The following is a 22,837-nucleotide window of genomic DNA, read 5'->3' as shown; positions in this document are numbered from 1 at the left end:
ACTACACACAGGCCAGAAAACTGTATTTCAAATTCTGGGCCCCAACATGGAGGAAGTTTCCCTATTTATATCTTTTTACCTTCTTTGTCTCCCAAATATGGGGTTTCAGTTCCCCTTTGCAAGTTCTTAAGGAGCCCTATGTGCTGGGGCTTTGAGACCTCAACCAAAGGCCTGGCCTGGTGCCAGCACTGATAACTTCATCTGGGGAAGGTTTATGGCTTCTCTGGAATGAGAGTAGTCTTATTTTCCTTATTATTTAAGCAAGCAAGCATTTACAGGAGCAAAAATAGCAGGGCTAAAATTTCAAACAGCAGTTTTTATATAAGATGGATGCTTCATATCCACACTCACCACCCATCGTAAGGAATGGAAAAGCCCTGTGTGGCCCTCCTTGCTGATCCTCCCAAAGTTAACCACTGCTGCACTGAATTATGTTTTAACCACCCCCTCACTTTGTAGTTTCAATATGCACGTGTCCTAAACTATACTCAGTTTTGCTGATTTTTTCAATTGAGGAAAAGACGTGTGTACTTTCAAGTTATATAAGAAAAATGTTTGTTTCTAGGAAGGTTAATAATGGCTCAGTTAATGAAAAACACCACAGAGTGTCAGCTCGCCTTAAATAATACGTACAGCACCCTGGGTGGAATGGCTCAGTGGTTAGAGCACCGTCCCGTGCACCGAAGGATCAGGGGCTTGATCCCTGGTCAGGGCACATACCCAGATTGCAGGTTTGATCCTCAGTCAGGGCACATATGGGACGCAACCCACACATTTGTCTTTCACATCAATGTTTCTCTCCCTCTCCTTTCTCTAGACCAGTGATGGCGAACCTATGACACGCGTGTCAGAGGTGACATGCGAACTCATTTTTTTGGTTGATTTTTCTTTGTTAAATGGCATTTAAAATAAAATAAATAAAATAAATATCAAAACTATAAGTCTTTGTTTTACTATGGTTGCAAATATAAAAAGGTTTCTATATGTGACACGGCACCAGAGTTAGGGTTTTTCAAAATGCTGGCACGCCGAGCTCAAAAGGTTCGCCATCACTGCTCTAGACTCAATGGAAAACATATCCTTAGGTGAAGATTTAAAAAGAAAATACGCACAGCACTCTTTTTTTAAAAATATGTATTTTTTTATTGATTTTTTACAGAGAGGAAGGGAGAGGGATAGAGAGTTAGAAACATCAATGAGAGAGAAACATCGATCAGCTGCCTCATGCACACCCCCTACTGGGGATGTGCCTGCAACCAAGATACTTGCCCTTGACCGGAATCGAACCTGGGACCCTTCAGTCCGCAGGCCAACACTCTATCCACTGAGCCAAACTGGTCAGGGCAGCACTCTTTTCCCTTACCTGAAATCCCGCAATATTCGTATGTGTGGTCTGAACTCACAGCCTCGCTTATATATTTGTGAATATTATTGACCAATGGCAGATGGGGCTATAACCTATCCTTCCATTTCTGGGCTCCATAAATAGAGACGATACGCTTCGTATGATGCATGACACGTAGATTCCATCTATCTATCTCTCCATTCAGTTTTAAATTAAAAATAATGATAGGTGAATACTCAGTGAAGACCTAGACATTGTTTGGCCTATTTTAAAATGTAAAACAAATGGAATCACAGTGCCTGTATCATTCTGTGACCTTCTTCTTCACCCAACATTACGTTTTGAGGATTTATCCATGTTAAGTTGAGCTGAAGTTCATTGAGTTTGATTGCTGTATTTCACGACACTCACTCCCCTTCCCAACTGGAAGGAGGAGAAGATGGCAGAATTCAAATGATGTTCAGGTGCAGGTGATCTGGCCCGTGAGTTCTCCCCAGCTCTGCCACAGATGGGGGCTGTGGGCCCAGCAAACAGCCTCCCCACCAGGGTTTGAACCTCTGCAGGAGGAACAAGCCACAGGGCCTCTCTTTCCTGCAGAGCTGAGACGCCATATTTCGGTGCTGGGCTGATTTCAGCATCCTCGGGAGGATACAGGGAGGAAGAAGTTCACTTTGGAGCTGCCTCGCTGGGGGATTTGGAAGCAGCAGCCAGGAGCTCCCTGTTGGAGGCCAGTGCAATGGAAGACGCTGAATAATTCAATCCCCAGATTTTCAAGGGGCTCGGCAGGTCTGTAGGCAAGGACAGAAGAGATGGCATGTCAGGAGGGTCCTCTATTAGCTGACTTTTCTGGGCATGAGTTGAAGTGGAGGGTGGAACATGGCAGGGGGTCAGCCAACCAGCTGTGGCCTCTATCTGCATATTCATAAGCCCCCCACACCGGTTGGCTGTGCTAGGCAGCCCCCACTGTCCCCAGTGCCCATGGCTGTAGCAGGGCTGGGGCTGTCAGACCGCGCCTTGCACTGAGAAGGGGCAGAAGACTTCCCTCACCCAGCCACAGGCACCAGGCCTGACTGGGGAGGAAGCAGGGAAACCAAAATCACTTCCTGACCATGGCTCCGTGAGCCCAAGCCTGGTGAAGGGTGGACCGCTCCATCTCCTGGGGTGGTGGGCCCCACCTGGCCGCAGAGCCCAGGACTCAGACCAACCCGAAAGCATCTTCTCCGTGAGTAACACTATCCCTTCCCTTTACCTTGCCCGAGCACTTTTAAAAACGATGGAATGTTTATTGTTAAGATGTTTAAATAAAAGCGGAGAGACTGGCAGTGTCTACGTACCCATCATCTAGGTTTAACAATGGTTGATCTATTGCTGTATTTGCTCCATCTGTTTTTGTTGGCCGATATACTTTCAAGTGAACTACAGCCACAGAGACCTCGCACTCCGAAGTCCCCGAGCACTTTTGAAACTCTTCTTTCATTAGGTGCTCACACCTGCCTTGCGTGAGGGAGCGATTATCATCCCTATTTTAGCAAAGTGGAAAAGGCAGAGGCTTGAGGGCAAATGGCTGGGGTTAGAGTTCAGACCTCTTGCCTCACAGCCCAGGGCACCTGTCTTACCTCACGGCCCCATGGAAGGATCTCTGACATCCAGGGGTGTTTTCCTAGAGAGCGGTAAGCCATCACAGCCACTGTGTGTGATCTGCGGCATGTCACTTCATCTCTCTGGGCTTGGTTTGCCTCATCCATAGAGCAAGGTCAAGGCATGAAGATCGAGGTTCCCTAACACTGGTTCGTGATGTTTTCATTGGTTTTCACAATAGACAAGGTATGGGGTTTTTTTTACAAACCTAAATTTATTTATGCCCTTCATTCTTTTTTAAACATGGTGGTTAAGATACTTTTCTTTTACGAAACAGAAATGATAGTAAATTGTAGTCTTTTGTATGCTTATTTTTTGTGCTCTTATCTGCAAATAAAATGTTAGCTATTCTGCAGCTGGTCCCATTATTTTATTTTATCAATGGTTGACATCTAAAAGTTTGGAAACTGCTCATTGTACCAGGTCATCCCTAAGTCCCTTCCAGCACAAACGTTCGGGGCTGTGGGGCCTTCCAGAAGTTACTATTATCAGGGCTGGACAGTGCAGGCACTGGGCATGTGTTATTACATGTGATCCTCACTACAACCCTAGGAGACAGCACTGTTATCAACCCCATTTTACAGAGGAAGAAACGGGAAAGAGGCGAAGTTAACTTGCATAAGGCCACATAAAGCTAGTGCATCCTACGTAGGTCCGACACCTGGTAGGTAGATGGTTCAGCAGTTCATAGGCTCCAGGGACAACACATATGTAATAACTTAATCAATAGAGAAATTTAAAAAATAAAAATAAAAAAAGCTAAATCCATAGGCTCCAGGGACGCCGACCATAATGGCTTCTGACTTGATTGTATGTCTGTCGGTGGTCAGGACTGTGTGGCCTGAGCCGTCAGTCTGACCTCCTCTCCCCATTTCCACCAGCAGTCAGTGGGGCAGGGAGCTCTCAGGGCTGGGCCAGCGATGGATGGTCCATGCGGGGGTGATGCAGGACCCCTCCCAGTGGCCCCATCTGAAGGAATGAGACAGAGATGAGGTTGTCTATGAAAACATCTGAGTCAAGCATAAAAATACTGCCTGACCCTGAGATGTGCTACTGAACAAGTGTTACATTGGCAGCTAAAGTTTGCTGAGCCTGGTAAGGACGAGAGGGAAGTACTTGATGGCCCAGGAATACTGTGTGTGTGTGTGTGTGTGTGTGTGTGTGTGTGTGTGTGTCAGACAAACGTGTGTTTGGATATAAATGTGTGATTAAGTGATCACTATTATGATGGGCCCATGGTGGGCCCTTAGCTGCTGTTGCCTCTGCAGAGGAGAGGTTGATTCAGGAGAAGGCATTTTCCTAACAATATTGTGGGTGGTTATCTACTAGGCACAAGGCTGGTGCAATTGGAATCCAACTAAGTCTAGGAAATGAAGAGAAACACAAAATGTTCCCAACAAAAACGTGGCAGGAACTCTATCAGGAAGTCACGATAGCCCTCCTGGTACACATCTGGAGTGAGCATCAATGTGTGATGAGAAAGAGTTAGCACCTCTTGGGCTTCCCTTGGTGCCTCTTACCGAAGGACCCCCGTAGCCCGCCTTGCTTTATTGATTGGTTCCCTGGTGGCCCTGCTGAAATGTATCAGAGGCGTTGGCAGTCCCCTAAATGTGGTCTCAGCTGGCCTGCGAGAACCCCTCCCTCTACCCCTTTGAGCAGAGCTTGGGAGGTCTCGGGGAGACCACAGAGGGGCGCAGAGGCCCAGGGAGGAGGGCTCCCAGGTTAGCCGTGATCTGTGCGATGATAATCTTGCAGACGCTGCCTGTCTTTTCTTCTAACACATCAGCTGAAAGGAGACGACACACGGCTTCTTTCTTACGTCTGTTACTTAACATTCACCCTCCCTCATGTCACACTCTGTAGCTGTAAAATCCTATGTAACCTCTTCACAGAAATCTCATGAGCCCAGTGTTCTGTGCTCATGTTTGTAGCAAAATTTGCTTCTCCAGTGGGGCTTTTGATGTCTGGTGCCCAGCAATATATATGTATATATATATTTGGGAAAGACTCAGTGAGAGAAAATGCAAGCTTTGTTTGTTTAACAGACTTCATTTTTTAGAGCAGTTTTAGGTTCCCTGCAAAATTGAGCAGAATGTACAGAGATTTCCTCCACACGTGCACAGCTTCTCCCTCAAGTGCAAGTTTCTAATTACTAAAGGCAAAGGTTGCCTTTTTTAAAATTTGAAAAGTAAAAATATACCCATAGAAAATATGGAAAATACAGAAAAAAAGTAGAGAAGACAATGGGGTGGTGAGGGCCTGGGAAGGGAGGAGAAAGGGGGAGGGCTGGGAGAGGTTAATAGGGGGAAAGGAGGACCTATGTAATACTTTCAACAATAAAGGGTTAAAAGGAAAAAAAAAGAAAAGAAAAAGAAGTAGAGAAACGAAGTTACCTATGGTTCCATCATCCATAAAGAACTATTGCTTACATTTTAATGTATTTCTTTCTCATCTTTTTTATTTCTCCCACCCCACTTATTATAAAATATTCTATAAGCTCTTCTTAAATATGATTTAAAAATAATGGCTGCTTAATACAGTCTCTTATACATGATACATACTTTATAATTATTTCACCAATCTCTACTCTTATAAATAATACTGGGATAATCATTTTTGACATAAATCTGTGGTTATTGCCTATTTTCTTGACTTTATTTCTTAGATGTAGAATTATTAACTCAAATGGTATAAAGATATTTGCTTTATAATGTATACCACATAAATATTTCCCAAAAATATATGAAAAGTGAGCAAGACTACTGAGAATCAAAGAAATACAAGTAATGAGATAACACTCATAATGGCAAAGACTTAAAAGATTGACAATGCCCAATGTTGATGAAGATGAGGGTATATGTGTTCTTTTATAGATATGTTGGTAAGAGAACAAATAGGCCATTTAAAAGTATATATACAAATAATGCATGAAAACATTCTTTTTTTGTTGTTGCTAATCCTCACCTGAGGATATTTTTTCACTGAATTTTTAGAGTGGAAGGGAGAGGGGAAACAGAGAGAGAGAAACATCGATGTGAGAAAGACACATCGATTGGTTGCCTCCTGCACACAGCCCAACCAGGGCTGGGGATTGAGCCTGCAACCAAAATATGTGCCCTTGTCCAGAATCAATCCAGGACCCTTCAGTCTGTGGGCTGATGCTCTATCTGCTGAGCCAAACCAGCTAGGGCATGAAAACATTCTTCTAAAAATGCAATTAATACAGAAATATGCAGAGTAATAATGGAAAGTTCTTCATCAGTCCCTCATCCTCACTCCCAAACAGTTGGTACATTTCTGGAGGGCATTTGGGCAACAAACAAAATGTTTAACACCTGCCTAGTCTTTGACTCAGAATTTCCTCTTCTAGAAAGAAATCCTAAGGAAATGATAGGATCTACCTTCCCACAGAGGTAGATAGAGAAGTGTTCCTCTCAATATGACTCTTACTCGTAAGAACAGCTAACAGTTATCAGCCATTTACTAGGTGCCAAGAACTATTCTAAAAACCTAACATATGTTAACTCATGGGCTCCTCACAGAAACCCTGTGATATGGTAGGTATTATGGTTATTCCCATTTTATTGATGAGAACGCTGAGGTACAGAGAGGCCACAAAGCTAGTAAGTGTCCCTAAGGAATCAAGTCTAGGCAACCTGACTCAGAGGCCCACACTCTCAATCTTCATGCTATGCTGCCTCTACTGCTATAATAGTGAACACACAGGAACAAATCTATCAAAGGGACTTTATTTAATCAATTAGGGTACATCCATGCAATGCAATCTCATCAGCTTTCACAATGATGATGTAGATTGATTTTCATTGACATGAAAGAGGAAAAAGTGAAGCTATAGAACTATGTATCTATAATTCAATTTTTTTGGCTTTTACAATTCATATAGTTATGAGAAATTATGTAAATTTATCTGCACACAGAGAAAGAAGTCTGGAAGAAAATGAACACCAAAATGTTTTCTGTGGTTTTTTTCTGGAAGGTGCATTATAGGCGTCTTTCTTTTGCTCTTCATACATTTCTGTATTTGCAAAGTAAAACGATCCCATATTACTTTCATAATCTAAGAAGAGCAGGAAAGCTATTTTTAAAGGGCTGTGGCAATTGCTCCTTTTATCAGTGGATAGGAGAGCGCTGCTAGTTAATTTTCAAACAGAGAGCAGTGCTGCTTCACGCCACACCCAGATGAAGGGCTTTGGGCAGCACGCTGCCCCCAGCACAGAGGTTTCCTGTTTCTCAGCCCAGATGCAGAGTTGCCATGATAGTCCTACTAAGATGGGCACAGACATCTCTGGGTGCCCGACCGCAGTGGAGTCTGGCTGCATTTCCAGATTCTGGCCTCGAGACATTCCTGCTGATTGTTACTTCATGAAACACAACGAGTCCCTAGAAGTTCTGGCTTCTGGAGCACACAGACTACATGGGACCTCAGAAACCCTACCTTAAATGCCCACAAGGGAGATCTGGCAAAGTGTGTGGGTCTATGCTCTCTCTTGCACATGTGTGGTCTCTCTCTCTTCCTCCCTCTCTCTCTGTATTGACTTTGTTCCATGTAGGTGCTACATGAATCTGAAATAAAGTACCTCTAATATGAGAAGTCAGTTTACTAATAAATGAAGCGCATACAGAACCATTAATTCAACGGAGTCAGCAAACATCTATTGGGTGGCTATTGGCAGCCAGGCACTACTTGGAGACACAGAGGGAGCTCACAGTCTAAAGGGGAAGACATGTGATCACGTTAGAGAGGTGGTGACATTGCAGTTGAGTTTTAGAAGAGGAGTCAGGGTTTATCCGGGGGGAAAGTGGGAGAAAGGCCTTCCAGGCCTAGGGAAGAGTAAGTGCAAAGACATGAGGCACGAATGAGTTTGGATGCTCTGCTCGGGGAGCACAAAGCCCAGGACAGCTCAACGTAAGTGAGTGTTGTTGGTCGCCAGATGGGAGAAGGACTGGGGGGATGAGTGAAAAAGGTGAAAGGAATTAAGAAGTAAAAATTGCCAGTTATAAAATCAGTCATGGGCCGAACCGGTTTGGCTCAGTGGATAGAGCGTCGGCCTGCGGACTGAAGGGTCCCGGGTTCGATTCCGGTCAAGGGCATGTACCTTGGTTGTGGGCACATCCCCAGTGGGGGGCGTGCAAGAGGCAGCTGATCCATCTCTCTCATCGATGTTTCTGGCTCTCTATCCCTCTCCCTTCTTCTCTGTAAAAAATCAATAAAATATTAAAAAAAAATAAAATCAGTCATGGGAATGTAAAGTACCACTTAGGGAATATAGTCAATATTGTAATAACTATGTATGGTGTCAGAGGGCACTAAACTTATCAGGGTGTTGTATACCTGAAACTAAAATAATATTGTACGTCAACTGTAATTTAAAATAAATTTATAAAAAACATAGGTGAGTGTTGAGGGTAGTGACTCCAAAGATGTTAGATTAAACTTGGCAATAATAATTTCTTTAAGTTATATTAATTTGTCAAGTTATTTTTAAAAATTATTTTAAAATACATTTTTATTGATTTAGAGAGAGAGGGAGAGGGAGAGAGAGAAACATCTATTGATTGCCTCCCATACGCACCCCGACTGCAACCTGGGCGTGTGCCCTGATCAGGAATTGAACCCACAACTTTCTGGTTCATTAGATGATACTCAACCAACAAAGCCACACAGGCCAGGCTCAAGTCACCTGTTTTTCTGTTTGTAATTTACAAATGTCTTACTCAAAGCAACAACCTCCTGGTAATTCTGACCCTAGAACCTGGCCTTCTTCCAGCGGCCTGTTCCCCACGGTGGCACTGCAGCTTCACCACCTCCCGCCTCTGCCCCGGAGCGTGGAGTGACACTGCTCCCAGGGAGCTTGTGTTGGGGTCTCTGCTAGGCGCCAGGAGGCTGCAGGTAGAGGCCATGGCCATGTCTACTGACGAGGACCCACTGGCTACAGAAGGGAGACTTACTGGCCACAGAAGAGCTGAGATTTGCCTGAGGTAGAGAATTCCAAGGAAGCATTAGGACGAAGGTGGAAAGAAGAAAGCAAACTCTCCTGACAGCATTTGCGCAAGAGGAACAAAGGAGAGGGGAAGTTTATAGAGGGGGGAGAATCATTTACCTCCTCTAGGAAGGGAGGAATCTGCTCAACAGACAGAAAAATCCTTTCACCTGCAGGGAGGTAGCTGAAGTGTGGTTGCGCAAAAGATTTGGAATCAAAAGATTTGGAACTGAGAGCCACTCTCGGCTGGGAGAATTACACTGACTCCCAAGTTCGGTGTGAGGTGCAATGAGGTAACATGTGCAAATGTTTCGTAAACTCGAAGTGCCTCAGACCTGCTATCAGCAGCCTCCAGGTTAAAGCGAGTGTATCTTGAAACTTTGTGGGAATAAAACAGCCTAAGGCAGCCTTTCCTACAATAGCTCCCTCCTTTCCCCCATGCCTTCATTTCCAATCCCTATTGTGCTTTTTCTCAACAAATCTCAGGACCTGAAAATAAACTGTTTATTCTCTCTCCCCTGCTAGACAGCCAGCTCTGTGAGAGCAAACTCTGTGGCTCTTGTTCACCACTGTCTCTCCAAGTGCCCAGAGGCCTGAGGCATGGGAGGTGCTTCATACGAAATAGCTGTTCAATGTCGAGCGCATGCAAATGAACGCATCACCTGGTTCTTCCAGGAGCGGTGCAGCTGGCTCTCAATTTTTTGATTTGTTTCAAAGGCAGGTTCCCTGCCCCAACACTGAGGGACTCTGATTTAGCAGAACTGGCTCCTGAATTTGCTGTTTTTAACAAGTGCCAGATGACTCTGTTGCAGGTAGTCACTAAGAAAGTTACTCTGAGTCGGACAGATCTTGTTTGGACTCCAGCCTGCCACTCACTAGCCGTATGACTTCACCATGTAACTTCGTAACCTCTCGAGCCGGTTTCCTTACCTGTAAAGTAGGAATGACCACATCCTCAGGGAGTTATGATAATTAAATCAGGTGATGGATGTGAAGGTTTTGGCATCATGTCAGTTATGCCGTTAGCCGTCATCGTTTTTTTTATTGCCATTCTTGTGTTATTGCTATGCCCTGGCACAACTTCCTCCCTGGAGGACCACTCACTCTTGGGAATCCTCAAAGTGTGGGCCCAAACCGGCAGCACCACAGCGGCTGGGGGCTGGTGAGAGACGCGGTCCCCGCCCCACGCAGGCCTGGGAATCAGCATCCGCATTCTGACAGGGTCCCCAGGCGACCTGTGCACACATTCAAGTTCGAAAAGCACTGCTGAACGTCACATGTACCGCGTTCTTCCTGTCTTTCATTTCAGAGTCAGCCCGGGAGGTTCCGAAGCCCCAGTATCCCAGAGGCTGAATCCTCGACCCGGCTCATTGGGCTGCACCTCCAGCTGAGGACCTTAGGAGAAGAGATTCCCTCAGGGAGCTTCAACCAAGCCCACAGCCTCCGAGCAAGTGAGTGTGGAGCAGGGGATGGATCCGAACGCTGGCTTGCTTCCTGCGCCATCCCGGGCCTGTCCCCAGCCAGCAGAACCCTGTATGGAAGGGAGGAGCAGTCCATCGCCCCGTGAGCAGGGCAGAAGCACCTCCTTTCCCTGGAACCAGGTCCCCAATCCCAGCCTCACGGACCCGGACTGGTTTTGGGATGAGCACATCCAGGCAAAGAGGGCCCGCGTGGAGACCATCATCCGAGGCATGTGCCTCTCCCCTAACCCTCTGGTGCTCGGCGGTGCCCGAGCCAGGGACGGCCCCAGCTGCCCAGAGAAGGCCCGGGAGCGGAAGAGGAAGCAGGACCTTCCCATGCAGCAACCCCCCCTGAAACCAGGCCCTGCCGGGAGCCAGGGCAGCAGGAAGGGGGGCCCTCGCGTGAGAGAACAGCTTCGCCTGCTGAAGCAACAGCTGAGACGACTGCAGGAGCACATCCTGCAGGCCGAGCCCCGGGACTCGGCGCCCGGCCCTGGGAGTGCCAAGCAGAGGGATGGCTGTGGGCGGCCCGGGGCTATGGACAGTGGCCGCCACCAGGGTTCCAGTGGGGACCTCCCTGGGGTGGACGAACACAGGGTGGCTGAGGTTGATCAGCAGCCAGAGGAAGCCAGGTTCCTTCCTTCTGGGACACGAGCTTTGCTGGAGATCCTGAGGAAAGAACTGACGGGGGCAGTGTCCCAGGCCGTGGACTCAGTGTTGCAAAAGGTACTGCTGGACCCGCCAGGCCACCTGACTCAGCTGGGCCGAAGCTTCCAGGGGCTGGTGCCAGGGGGCAGAAGCGAGACTTCACCTGAGGGAGGTGCCTGTGAAAACCCCCTCCCGCTGGCCGCCTTGCCCAGGGGGGCCCAACCCCAGGCTGGGTGCCCACTGGGAAACTCATCACTGGCCAAGCCTCTAGACTCTCCTAGATACCCTGTCTCCCCAAGAATGACCTCCAAACCCTGCCAGGCCCCCCCAACAAACTGTGCCATGACCGTGCCTTCCCGCATGCAGGAAAGTCAGATTCTTGGTCAGCTCCTGGGCCATGGACCCCCTGGTCACTGGAGCGGCCGTCTCCCCCAGGGCGCATCTTCCCAAAGTCACTCCTCCCCGGAGTCTGGCCTGCGACCTTGGGGAGCTGTCAGACTGCGACCGTCGGTGTTGAGCCAGCAGCACCCCGTGCCCTTGGCTCCCACCTGTCTGGAGAAGCTGCCCTTTCTTCCCCCCGTGAAGATGGAGCAGGGGGGCCTGCAGGCTGCCGCCGAGGTGCTCCCGTTCCCTTCAGTCCACATATCCTTTACCAGAAGGGCACGTTCTCCCGGTGACAGCCCGGAGAAGCGAACCCTGGAAGGCGGGGAGGTGGGGGCAGAGAACTGCATGGCATAGGGGGGGCTTTGCTTTCTTGATGGTCTTCTGAACGCTGCTTCTGGGCCTCCTCCCCTGTGGCTCACCGCTATTCGGTTCCCGAGAAAGTGGTGCCCACACTCCGGGGTTTAAGCCTGCTGGGAGGGACGCTTCATTCTCCCTGGTGAATCAGATTCTACCACTACTCACTTAATGGCTTTGGGTCTGAAAGGATTTTGTTTTTAAACTCAAATGGGCTTCCAAAATATGGTAAGTGCCCTATGGAAGGAAGAACTCCATACTTTGGTTGTCAGCTGCCTACACACCTCAGCAGAAAGGGTCAAAGGAATGACCTCACCTGAGGCTTGGCTCCCCCGGCCTCCTGGCTCTCCAGGCAAAAAGCCTGCACTGTCCAGATCCGTGCTCGCCAACCTTTGGGACCATCGGTTGGCGACTGCTGGTCTAGATAATTCATGAGGAAGATCTGAGGGCCCAGACACTTCTGAGCCAGATGGGGAAGGAGACATTTTCCTCAGGGACTAGACCTGAGGCAACTGGGAGGGGGGAGGAGCCCTCAGTGTAAGGAACAGCTTCTCAGCTGCAGCTGAGAGGACTAAAGTGGGGTTGGGCATGTGGAGGGAGAGGAGACCCCTGAGGAAGGCTGAGGGGCCAGGCTGGTGTGCAGGGGTCTGGACCTTTTGCATCAGCTTTGCCACCTTTAGGCAGGCTCTCCTCCCTCTCCCACCTCTTCTCCCTCTCCCACCTCTCCCTCTCTCCCACCTCTCCCTCTCTCCCTCTCCCTCTCCCTCTCCCTCTCCTTAAATATGGAACGCTTCACAAATTTGCGTGTCATCCTTGCGCAGGGGCCATGCTAATCTTCTCTGTATCATTCTGATTTAAGTATATGTGCTGCTGAAGAGAGCACTCCTCCCTTAAATAGTGTTTCCCAGAGTACAGCTCTCTCCGGATATTAACAGTTGCTGACTTAGGGGGAAAAAAGTAGTTTCAGTAAATACTGGGTTAGTGTCTTTGCTGCGGGACTTCTCAGAACCTTTAACATGCTGAAGTCCAATGTGAAGCTCTAAGAGGGGAATGTATGCAGTCCCAAACTCATGTGACCAACAAGTATCTTGTAGCACTTAAGTTCCTGACAACACATTTTGGGGTGTTGCCTTTTTAAAGTGAGCTGAGCTCACGCTGCTGCTTCTCAAGGGCGGCCCTGAATCGAGTGTCCAGAGGTCAATGTGCCTGTGGTGTGAACAGTCTGGCAAGCTGTAGTAAGGGCGGCAGGATGGGGTGGGACCGGCTCATTGCCACACCAGGGCTGGCTCTTGTGTCCTGAATGCTATGCGCGCCCCCTGCTGGTCACAGATATTGGGAAAACCCCAAAGCTGGGTGCTGCCGGGTGCTTTCCAGGCAGGCAGTAGCAACAATAAAACCAATGCAGGCAGCAGGGGACCTTGGAGCTACAGAGATATCAGCATAGACAGACTTTCTTGTTAGGCGATCACCCTGTGCGAGAAAGGCTACCTGTCTGGTTAAGACTCCCTGTGAAGGTCAGGCAACGGTGGAAGAAACTCAAGAACTCAGTCTCCAAAGATTCTCTGCTGTGCTTCCCTTGGGAGGGGCATGCTGATCTTTCCCAGCACCTACTGTGTGCCTGCCCTGCCCTGTGAAATGAGGATTGGGCTCAGAGAGCTTCAGGGCCCATGTGCTGGGCCTGGCTGCACAGGTGAGGTACTTGGCTACCTTTGGAATGCTTTGGAGCCCCCAGGCAGCATCCTGAACCCCCAAATATTCCCACATTCCAGCATTAGAGATTTACTCCCGTGGGTCATAAAAGCCACTTAAGAGCAAGATAACTCTAACCTTTAAAAGAACTTTCACATTCACGACATCCCCCTGAAATAGGTGAAGCAGGTATGATTAGCAGCTAATAGCATTTGCTGTGCACTTTCTCTGTGGCAGGCACTGCTGCTAGCATTTCCCATGTACGAGTCCACTACTGCTGAGCTGCATTCTGAAACTCGAAAAGCTCTGAAAATCCCTATGATTTCTTTTCTCTAAGGCTGATGGGAGCTTTGTTTTTGGGGGCAAACCTGGCCTGCACTGATTGGAAGTTACTTACAGATCATCCCACTTAGTGTAAATAGTCATCCATTTGGCTGTGGAAATATTAATGTATTGGATTACAGACGGCTGCCACAGCCTCTGCTGTGGGGTTAACTAACATATGGTACACAGACCAGATGACCTGCATGAAGGAACAGAATTCTGAAATCTGGCCTCCATTTGGCCAGTGTTTCAGATGAGAGGTTGTGGGCCCCAAGCATTCTAGTGGGCACTACAGTTAGACCCGGTATCTGAGAGTGGGGCAGAAAAGTAAACTTGCCCAAAGTCACAAGACAGACACGTGCAGAGCCAGGACTCAGACCCAGGATCTGACTGCCAAGCTGTCACCACTGCATTCTACATTTAGAAATGGCCCAGAGAAGGTAAGTGACTTGCCCAAACTCACACAGCTAGTTGGTGGCAAAATCAGTATCTGAAACTGGGTCTTTGGACTCCCAAGTCCAGGATTCTTTCCACAGCATGTGTGAACCTATGAGAAGAATAAGAAGTGCCAATGAGGCAGGGAGCAAAGGGCTTCAGGAAGCAGCCTGAGTGCCAGGCCAGCTAGAACTCTAATCAGTTGGTTTCCTTTGGCTACACTGGTATATCCTACTGAGGAGTCTTAAAGCTCTAGCTCCCGGACCCGAGAGCTCCCAGGTCCTCTGTGTAAAGCTTCTCACCCAGTCCTGGGACTGTCCCCGGCAATGCTTAGTATTCCTGTGTAAAACACTTCGTTTCCCTCCCACTCTGGTGCTAGGCAGTCATATCACAGCTCCCTGCTCTTGTTAACGGGGAAGGACTGAGGTATGGGTTGGAAGACAGTTTCCCTAGTTGTGCATGGATTAAGGTTGACCATTTAATCATTCACTCATTCCTTTATCTAACAAACATTTATTGAGCACCTACTATGTTCCTAGCACTGGGCTAGGCACGTGGAATACAAAGATGAAAATATAAGGTCCTTGCCCCCTGAGGAGCTCACAGTCTAAACAGGGAGACAAACATGCAGTGAAAATTCCAATAAGGTCATTGCTACAACCGAGGAATGTGCAAAGAGCCTGGGTAGCCCAGGGTAAGGACAGTAAATGGACAAGGAGAGGTTTCCCCGAGGAGGAAGCAGCTGAGCTGAGACAGGAAGGAGGAGGGACGTTCTTCCAGGCAGACCGAGAGCAGGTGCAGAGCAGCAGCTCAAGTTCCTTGAGGCAAAGTCAACAGTGACCTGCTACTGTCTGGTTAGACGCTTGTTGGCTTAAACACTGCAAAGGCAATTATGAGAGTGAGAATGGGACCATCGAGTTGACTCTTCTCATTTTACAGATGAGGAAACTGAGGCAGAAGGGAAAGGAAATCTTGGGGTTTTCAAATGGTTTATCTGGGAAAGAGCTGCCATCTCTTCCCATCCTATTCTGAAAGCACATGCAAAGTACAACAAACTTATTTATGCCACAGAACTTTTACATGTCAAGGTGGTTTTTAAATTCTGCAACTGTGCTGTCATATATGGTATTCAGCACCCGGGAAGAAAAAGCTTACTGGGTCAGACTTGCCAGAGACACAGAAATGGAGCAAATACATGATTCAACCAAAATAAAAACAAAAACCATAAGAAACAGGACAACTAATTCACTGTTTGGATAATTTGATGACATTATTTGATAAACTGGTGTTCATTTTCCTTGACCCGGGGATACATCCAGGAGGGTCTAAATCCTGGTCACTTGAAGAAGGCCAAACTAATGTTTTTCTTCACACGCTACCCCAGCTCCAACCTCCTGAAGGCGTATTTCCCCGACGTCCAGGTAAAGTCATCCTACTGAGTGTCAGCTACTCACAACTCCCGAGTGGCACTGATATAGACCATTCCCATCACCTTATAATCCAGCGGTTCTCAACCTGTGGGTCACGACCCCTTTGGGGGTCGAACGACCCTTTCACAGGGGTCGCCTAAGACCATCGGAAAACACATATACAATTACATATTGTTTTTGTGATTAATCACTATGCTTTAATTATGTTCAATTTGTAACAATGAAATTGGGGGTCACCACAACATGAGGAACTGTATTAAAGGGTCGCGGCATTAGGAAGGTTGAGAACCACTGCCATAGAGTGTCTAAGGGCCTCTGTTTCCTTGGGTGTTGGGTTAGGGCTAATACTTTGTATCTATGTCATTCCTTTGCCTTTCCCATGTCTTTCCCTCATGTTCTGTTGCTTGGTTGATCCCTACACCAAGCTCTGATTTCCACTCATTCTGCAACTCCAAGTTGCTGATAAACTGCTCTCTGATCTGCACACTCACTTCTTCCCTTGGCCCCTTACCTGGCAGAAGGCTCTGGGGCTGCCATACAATTGGCCCAGGCACAGCAGAAGCTGGTACCAAACTGGCTTTGACCCTGGACATTCCCAAAGTCACATGGCAAGCTTTTCATGGGTGAAAAACCTTCATAAATCCAGGACATCAAAAAACATTTTTTTTCTAGTGGGCACTACAACTAATCCAGATTTTTTCTGTACATGACTGAATAGGCTTAGAAAATAGCCATGGCTGCTGCTACTGCTACTTCTTTTTTTGTTAATCCTCACCCAAGGAAATTTTTCCATTGATTTTTTTTTTAATTATTATTTTTTTAGGGAGAGTGGAAGAGGGGTGGGAAGGACAGAGAGAAACATCGATGTGAGAGAAACACATCGATTGGTTGCCTCCAACCAGGGCCAAGGCCCGAGGAGCCTGCAACCAAGGTACATGCTTTTAACTGGAATCGAACCTGGGACCCTTTGCTCTATCCACTGAGTCAAACCGGCTAGGGCAGTGGTCGGCACACTGCGGCTCAGAAAACTGCGGCTCGAGAGCCACATGCGGCTCTTTGGCCCCTCGAGTGTGGCTCTTCCACAAAATACTGACTTCTGCGCATGGGCCACGAAGTTTCAATCGCACTGTACGTGCGCACCCGCATGTGGTATTTTGTGGAGGAGCCACACTCAAGGGGCCAAAGAGCCGCATGTGGCTCGAGAGCCACAGTTTGCCGACCACAGGGCTAGGGCCATGGCTTCTTTTTCAAAGGAGGCCCTTTCCATGTTGGCTGAAGCCATTCTGATTAATCTGCTGTTGAACTGGATGCTGACAGTTCTACCCCTGAGCACCTGGTGGTAAATGGCTGACTGATGGACCTTGTTGCTTGTGCAGTTCAACCGCTGCATCACCTCCCAGATGATCAAGTGGTTCAGCAACTTCCGAGAGTTCTATTACATCCAAATGGAGAAATCTGCCCGGCAGGCAATTTCAGATGGCGTCACAAATCCCAAAATGCTCGTGATTCTCCGCGACTCAGAACTTTTTCGAGCTCTTAATATGCACTATAACAAGGGAAATGACTTTGAGGTAAGACCATGTACCTGGGGTCCCATGAGGTTGGATTTTTAGAAAAGATCCCCTTCTGTGTGTCTGTCTTTACATCATTGAGAGCCAGGGCAGCCTGGGCTAACCTCTGTCCCATCTGCAAAGATTATAGCCTCCATAGCTCCTCTTAGGCAACAGGTGGGTGCTGCAAACTGAATAAGCAGAGGTCTGCCAGGTGTTATGCCACTTTAGGCTTAATCCTCCGTGATTATCAACTCACAGGAGGCCCAGGACTAAATGCTGGGCTCAGTTGCAGCACCTAGGCTTGGCCCAAGTTTTCTTTACAACAGTTTCTGTCCATCATTTGGTTCTTATCTTTATTCTCACTTGAACCGTTTTCTCTGTGGGCCTTCCATGGCAAGTCATCTCAAATCCTTTCTGGAAATAATGAACAAACAATATTCAAGCTTCTTAGTCCTGTGGTAGCACCTTAGAGGTAAGGCATCAGTAAAGGGAGAGCAAGTGGCCTAAGAGAACTCCGCCTCCGGACACGCGTTTCCCTGCGTGCAGCCGACAGCTCTGCGCGCCTGGCGTCTTGCTCTGCAGGTGCCAGCTGTGTCTGGTCACCCAGCCCACTCGCCTCTTCTGACTTCTCACTTGACTGATCACAATGAGCAGTGTGTTGATACCTCCGGGAAAGGGAAGACTCGCTGGCATGTGCTGGTCAGGTGCTCCATCCGAACATGTTTGCAACTGAGCTGACCTGTGGGTAAAACGGACTGTACCGCCTGAGGCGTGTGGGGTCAGGATGTGTGGGGCAGGCAGTGCTGCTGCATCTCCCCAGGTGGGGTGGTCGCTTGGCATGCAGTGTGGCAAGCCCGGGCCAGGCTGGGTTGGGAGGACCGGTGGGTGCCAGTTGGAGTGCGGTCCTGGAACAGATTCTTTAGCCCCCTCAACCTCATGGTTGATTTTGGAAGCAGAAATGATTCCAAGGCCTATGGGTCCAGCCTCTAAATGTGGTGGGATGAGGTACAACAGTCATAAACTTGGGGGCACTCTTTCCCATGGTGCGCACTAAGGAAAAGAATGCTAAACACCTCTTTTGAACTACAGGTTTCAGGTCAATCAGAGTCAGAGTTTCCCACTTTAAGAATGTCTCCCATGAGTGGAATCAGCTCCTGCTACCAAGGGACTGTCCTTAATAGGCTTTCTCCCAGGGCTGTCTCATTGGTACAGCCTTTTAAGGTTTGTAGTCGATGAGGGAGCAGGGGATTCCTACGGCTGCAAGAATCAGGGCCCAGTACAGCAGAGATGCTCTTATCAGCCGCCCCGGGAACAGGAGCGCCAGGCAGTGAAGTTGTAGGGCTCCAGGGCTTCCCAGCCTCATGTCTTCTCTTTCTTGTGTGTCTCGTTGGGAATGCAGGTCCCGGATTGCTTCTTGGAAGTCGCCAGCTTGACGTTACAGGAGTTCTTCAGGGCTGTCTCCGCAGGGAAAGACTCAGATCCTTCCTGGAAGAAACCCATTTATAAAATTATTTCCAAGCTGGACAGTGACATCCCAGAGATATTCAAATCTCCCAGCTATCCCCAGGAGCTGCTTCGGAACGAAGATCCCACAGAGCGAGGAGCAGCTGGCCAGGGTTTCCTGGGTTTGTCTTAAATGGCCGCTGTGGTGATATAAAAGGGGCCTAAGGACAGACCTCCCCCACCCCACCCCAAACAGGAACTATTACCATTTCTGATCATTTATTTTCTTTTCCCGAATCACCAAAGTTTGACCTTAACTATAATATAGATCAACCAAGTGTAATGGTGTGTTGGTAGCATATTGTAAAAGGAACACAACAGTGTTTTGGAATCAGAGGACTTAAATCCCCAATCTACTATTTCCAAGTATTGTGACCCTGGGACCTTGCAGGTAAACTCTGCATCTGTAAATAAATACTCTGTGAACTGTTACTCACTACACGTTAGTGTTTCCCCCCGTGGCTTTCACATAAGGTTATCTTAGTTGGTTTGGTTGTTATTGTTTTTTACAAATTGTTGGTTTTAGTTACCTATTGGTCAAGCTCCACCTAGTTGCTAGACACTTGAAAATACATTATCTTAAGCTTTTTACACCAAAAAGAAGATATTATCTTCATTTTTTTTTAAAAAAGTAACCAAACAGACGTTTTAGAAGTGACATAACTCGCCAACGTACAAGGCCAGGGCGTTGGGGTCGGTAGGGATAGTCAGACGTGTGGAATAACCCGAGACCTTCGGGTGCCAGATTGTCTCCTGAGCACCTCACGCTGCCCGTCATGATCTTCAGCAGGCCACCTCCAGGGAGCACCCGCACGGAGGGGGCACTGCCACCCGACAAGCCCTGCCCACACTTAGGAGTGCTTCCCCACCCAGAATGTCCTCCGATCATTCCAGCAAGCCCAACACAAACTTCCTGCCGGACTTGAATGTTGCTGTTCGTTCACATTTGCCTGCTGAAGGGTTTATCCACTGGACAACCCAAGTTGTCTGTAGTTGACCAATTGATGCCCTCACCTCCTATGTGCAGAAGCTGCACTCCAGAATGCAAAAGCTAGGAAGGGCCCTAGGAGGTCATCCCACCCACCCTGCTTCGATCAGGAAGGAGGAAATGGAGGCCCAGACAGGAGACTGGCACAGCCTGTGCACACCTCACAGACGATGAGTGGCACAACTGGGACAAACAGCATCACACAGAGAAATGGCAATTCCCCCACTCCATAGGGAAATTACAGCCCATGGTCCATCTTCCACAGATAAAGGAATTCATGGAACCAACATTTATTTTACTATTTTCCTGCTGGCCCAATGCAAATTGTGACTCACTCTGAGGATATAGGCAAGTCATCTGCCAGGTCGAATAACTGTGTCTGTCTTCTAAGAGAGTCAGAATCAAGTGTTTGGAAACTCTGCCCGAGGTGTGCAGGCTGGGGTGAGGGCACACAGCCCGGGCTCTGATTAAGGGGTGTCTGTGACTTTAGCTGCCTTCTTTCCCATCGACATAAAGCAAGTTTTCATATTCAATTACCCACTTCCTTGACTTTTCGGGTGGGCTGGATCAGATGAGATAAAATCCCTAACTATTGCTAGATGTGTCAGCATGAAAATGTATGAAAGATGACTTTCTTCTGCATTTTCATTTACTTCAAACAGCTGAGAGGAAAAACAAAACAAGCATGCTCCGCCCAAACGAATCTTCTCGCTTTAAGGTTATTCTGAAGTGACCTTCAATATGTCCAGTTGCACTCAGATCACCTTTGCCCTATTTTCGCCCACAATGTTCCCTTTACAAAAGTGAAAGAATCTGCCAAATCTAGCTTTTAAAAGTAGGCAAGCCCCGAGTACCCAGAGCAAGTAACTCAGTTATGTGTGTGGAGACAGAAGAGCCCACTACTCAGAGTGATCTTGCATGGCTATTTAAGAGTTTCGTGGGAAACAATTCCAAGTTCTCATGATTGTCTGATATGGAGCAGCCATTTTCTGTCCCAAACCTGAAATTCATTACTGTGTTTGTTAAAGACTGAGCCAAGCCACCTCCGGAGCAGTGAACCTTGTCCCAGGGACCAATTAGGTGAAATGTACAAACTCAAATGGAAAACATTTGTGTCCTGCAGTCTTTCCAGGAACTGTTTTCGAACCACTGAGCTAAACACAGAAGAATGTATAAATATATATGCTCTGCCAACAGAAGTCTGTTTCATTATATTTTTCTGTTTCTACCAAGTATATCTCTTTTTCTGCTGGGAACGCATTCTGAGTGTAAGCTGAGCTGGTTATTGTTCTTTTAGCAGCCATTACATTGCCAAGGTCTGGTCATTCTTTCCATTAAGATATATGTGGGCATCATTCTCTCCCAAATTAGACATATTCAGAGTCTGGTCGAATACTGCATAATTGTCTAATACTTCAATGGTGAGCAGTGGGGCCTGGACTGTGTTTTATGATGATGACACTATTTAGGAGTTAATGCCCAGTTATTAATTAAAAGCAGGCAGTTAAGTGACATTCCATGCAGGAAAAGGTTTATTAGGATCCTTATTTCAAACACTAGTGGCCCGGTGCACGAAGTTGTGCACATTGAAAAGAAATTAATTAGAAGAAATATTTTAATATCGCTATTCGCCCTTTCTCTATAATAGAAGTGTCAACAAAATTCACAATCGACAATGACAGATGGAAACACAGGCATGCGATTGGTGCCAGTGAGAGCTTTATATGTATCGTGAATGCACAAGTCAACTTAGCCTTTTATAGATATAGAATAAACTTGCTTAATTAGACCTGCTTTCTGATTTAGCTAAACTTTTTCCAGCCCAGTGAAGCACCCCAACTTCTTTTTCAGGTAATTGTCAGCAACACAGCAGTAAATACCAACACAAAGCAGATTATTATTGTAGATCACGCAGGGAGAACAAAGGGTAAAATATTTACCTGCAGCAGTGTTTGACTATATTTTGTGCAGTGAGAAAACCTGAAGTCATTTTCAAGGTCCACCATTTCTTACTTCTTTTCAGTCGGGTCAAGTTTCTAAGCTTCCTGAAACTCTGTTTTCCGGCTAATGAAAAGAAGATAGGATTCCACCAAGTCTCCTATCTACCTACTCCAGGACTTCTGTGAGGATCAAATGAGATGAGGCCCGGGAAAACATTTCACAGACATTTGGTTAAAGTGTGAAATGTTTGCACCTGGCTATAAAGCAAGTCGTTGCTAAGGACAGGAAGCCAGGCGTTACTATGTGACATCATTACCCAGACGGACACTTAGCATATTAATCTTTTATATAATAGATGGTTTCATACAGTATACACAGCTCCAAATTGGATTCATACAGCGAAGAGGCCAAAGGTACCTCCTGGATGTAGAAGGAGTGCCCAAACCATTTCCTTTCCATCAGAGAAAAGGCAAAGCAGAAATGGCAGAGATAACACAGCACTCTTCAGTAAACACAGCCCCACATTATATGAAGGTCCTTTTTAAAAAAGTTCTTTGTTTTCAATAACAACTTAATTTAAGTAATTTAAAATAAGACCTCCATAACATAATTTTACATGTGTTTAGAAAATATTTCTTTTAAAAAATCCTTATGAAGTTTGCTAAAGATTTGGTAACCAGTTTCCTGGATGAGCTCCTATATGTTTTAAATTTTCATAATCTTTGTTTCTAGCTTTTCTCTATAGTTTTGATCCTCAGCTCTATAAAGCAGATCATTCATTCAAAAGAAAAGAGAAATTTTAAAAATTCTTTGATGTTTTTACACAAACTCTATTAGGCATTTGCATAAATTTCACATAGAACAAGATCATTTTTTCAGGACTGAGAAAATTGGAAAAGATAATGAGACAGAATGATGGCTGATAGAGAAATAAAGAACACACTGGGCCCTAGCTGGTTTGACTCAGTGGATAAACGTTGGCCTGTGGACTGAAAGGTCCTGGGTTTGAATCCGGTTACGGGCACATACCTGGGTTGCAGGCTGATCCCCAGTAGGGGGCGTGCAGGAGGCAGCCAATCAATGATTTGCTCTCATCATTGATGTTACCATCTCTCTCTCCCTTTCCCTTCCTCTTTGAAATCA

At 47.0% G+C, this 22,837-nt stretch overlaps 2 protein-coding genes across 2 annotated transcripts in view; one reads left to right on the top strand and one right to left on the bottom strand.

The window, feature by feature from the left end:
• The window catches only part of DLST (dihydrolipoamide S-succinyltransferase (E2 component of 2-oxo-glutarate complex)), a gene marked incomplete at its 5' end in the record, with an annotated part of 32,421 nt that extends 25,436 nt beyond the window's left edge, over positions 1-6,985 (bottom strand). The window contains one exon of the mRNA XM_014531166.1: positions 6,973-6,985. Within this exon, the coding sequence (XP_014386652.1) occupies positions 6,973-6,985 (13 nt within the window). The remainder of the gene's footprint in view (positions 1-6,972) is intronic.
• Positions 6,986-10,520: 3,535 nt separating this feature from the next.
• PROX2 (prospero homeobox 2) lies at positions 10,521-20,938 on the top strand. The gene is made up of 4 exons (XM_005883607.2): positions 10,521-11,735; positions 15,593-15,700; positions 17,086-17,280; positions 18,662-20,938. The coding sequence occupies exons 1-4, from the start codon at positions 10,521-10,523 to the stop codon at positions 18,896-18,898; spliced, it is 1,755 nt and encodes a 584-aa protein (XP_005883669.1). The 3' UTR covers positions 18,899-20,938.
• The last annotated feature ends 1,899 nt before the right edge of the window (positions 20,939-22,837 follow it).

Source organism: Myotis brandtii, unplaced genomic scaffold (genome assembly GCF_000412655.1).
Source record: "Myotis brandtii unplaced genomic scaffold, ASM41265v1 scaffold793, whole genome shotgun sequence".
Classification (NCBI taxonomy): domain Eukaryota; kingdom Metazoa; phylum Chordata; class Mammalia; order Chiroptera; family Vespertilionidae; genus Myotis; species Myotis brandtii.
Note: the sequence above shows the minus strand (reverse complement) of the source record. Positions and strands in the feature narration are given on the sequence as shown.

What these genes read in the sequence shown, in the direction of transcription:
- PROX2 (XM_005883607.2), top strand. Translation starts at nt 10,521, where the DNA reads ATGGAAGGGAGGAGCAGTCCATCGCCCCGTGAGCAGGGCAGAAGCACC. An exon ending in TCCCGTTCCCTTCAGTCCAC is followed by an intron (nt 11,736 to 15,592) that starts ATATCCTTTACC and finishes ACCCGGGGATAC; the next exon opens with ATCCAGGAGGGTCTAAATCC. An exon ending in ACAAGGGAAATGACTTTGAG is followed by an intron (nt 17,281 to 18,661) that starts GTAAGACCATGT and finishes TTGGGAATGCAG; the next exon opens with GTCCCGGATTGCTTCTTGGA.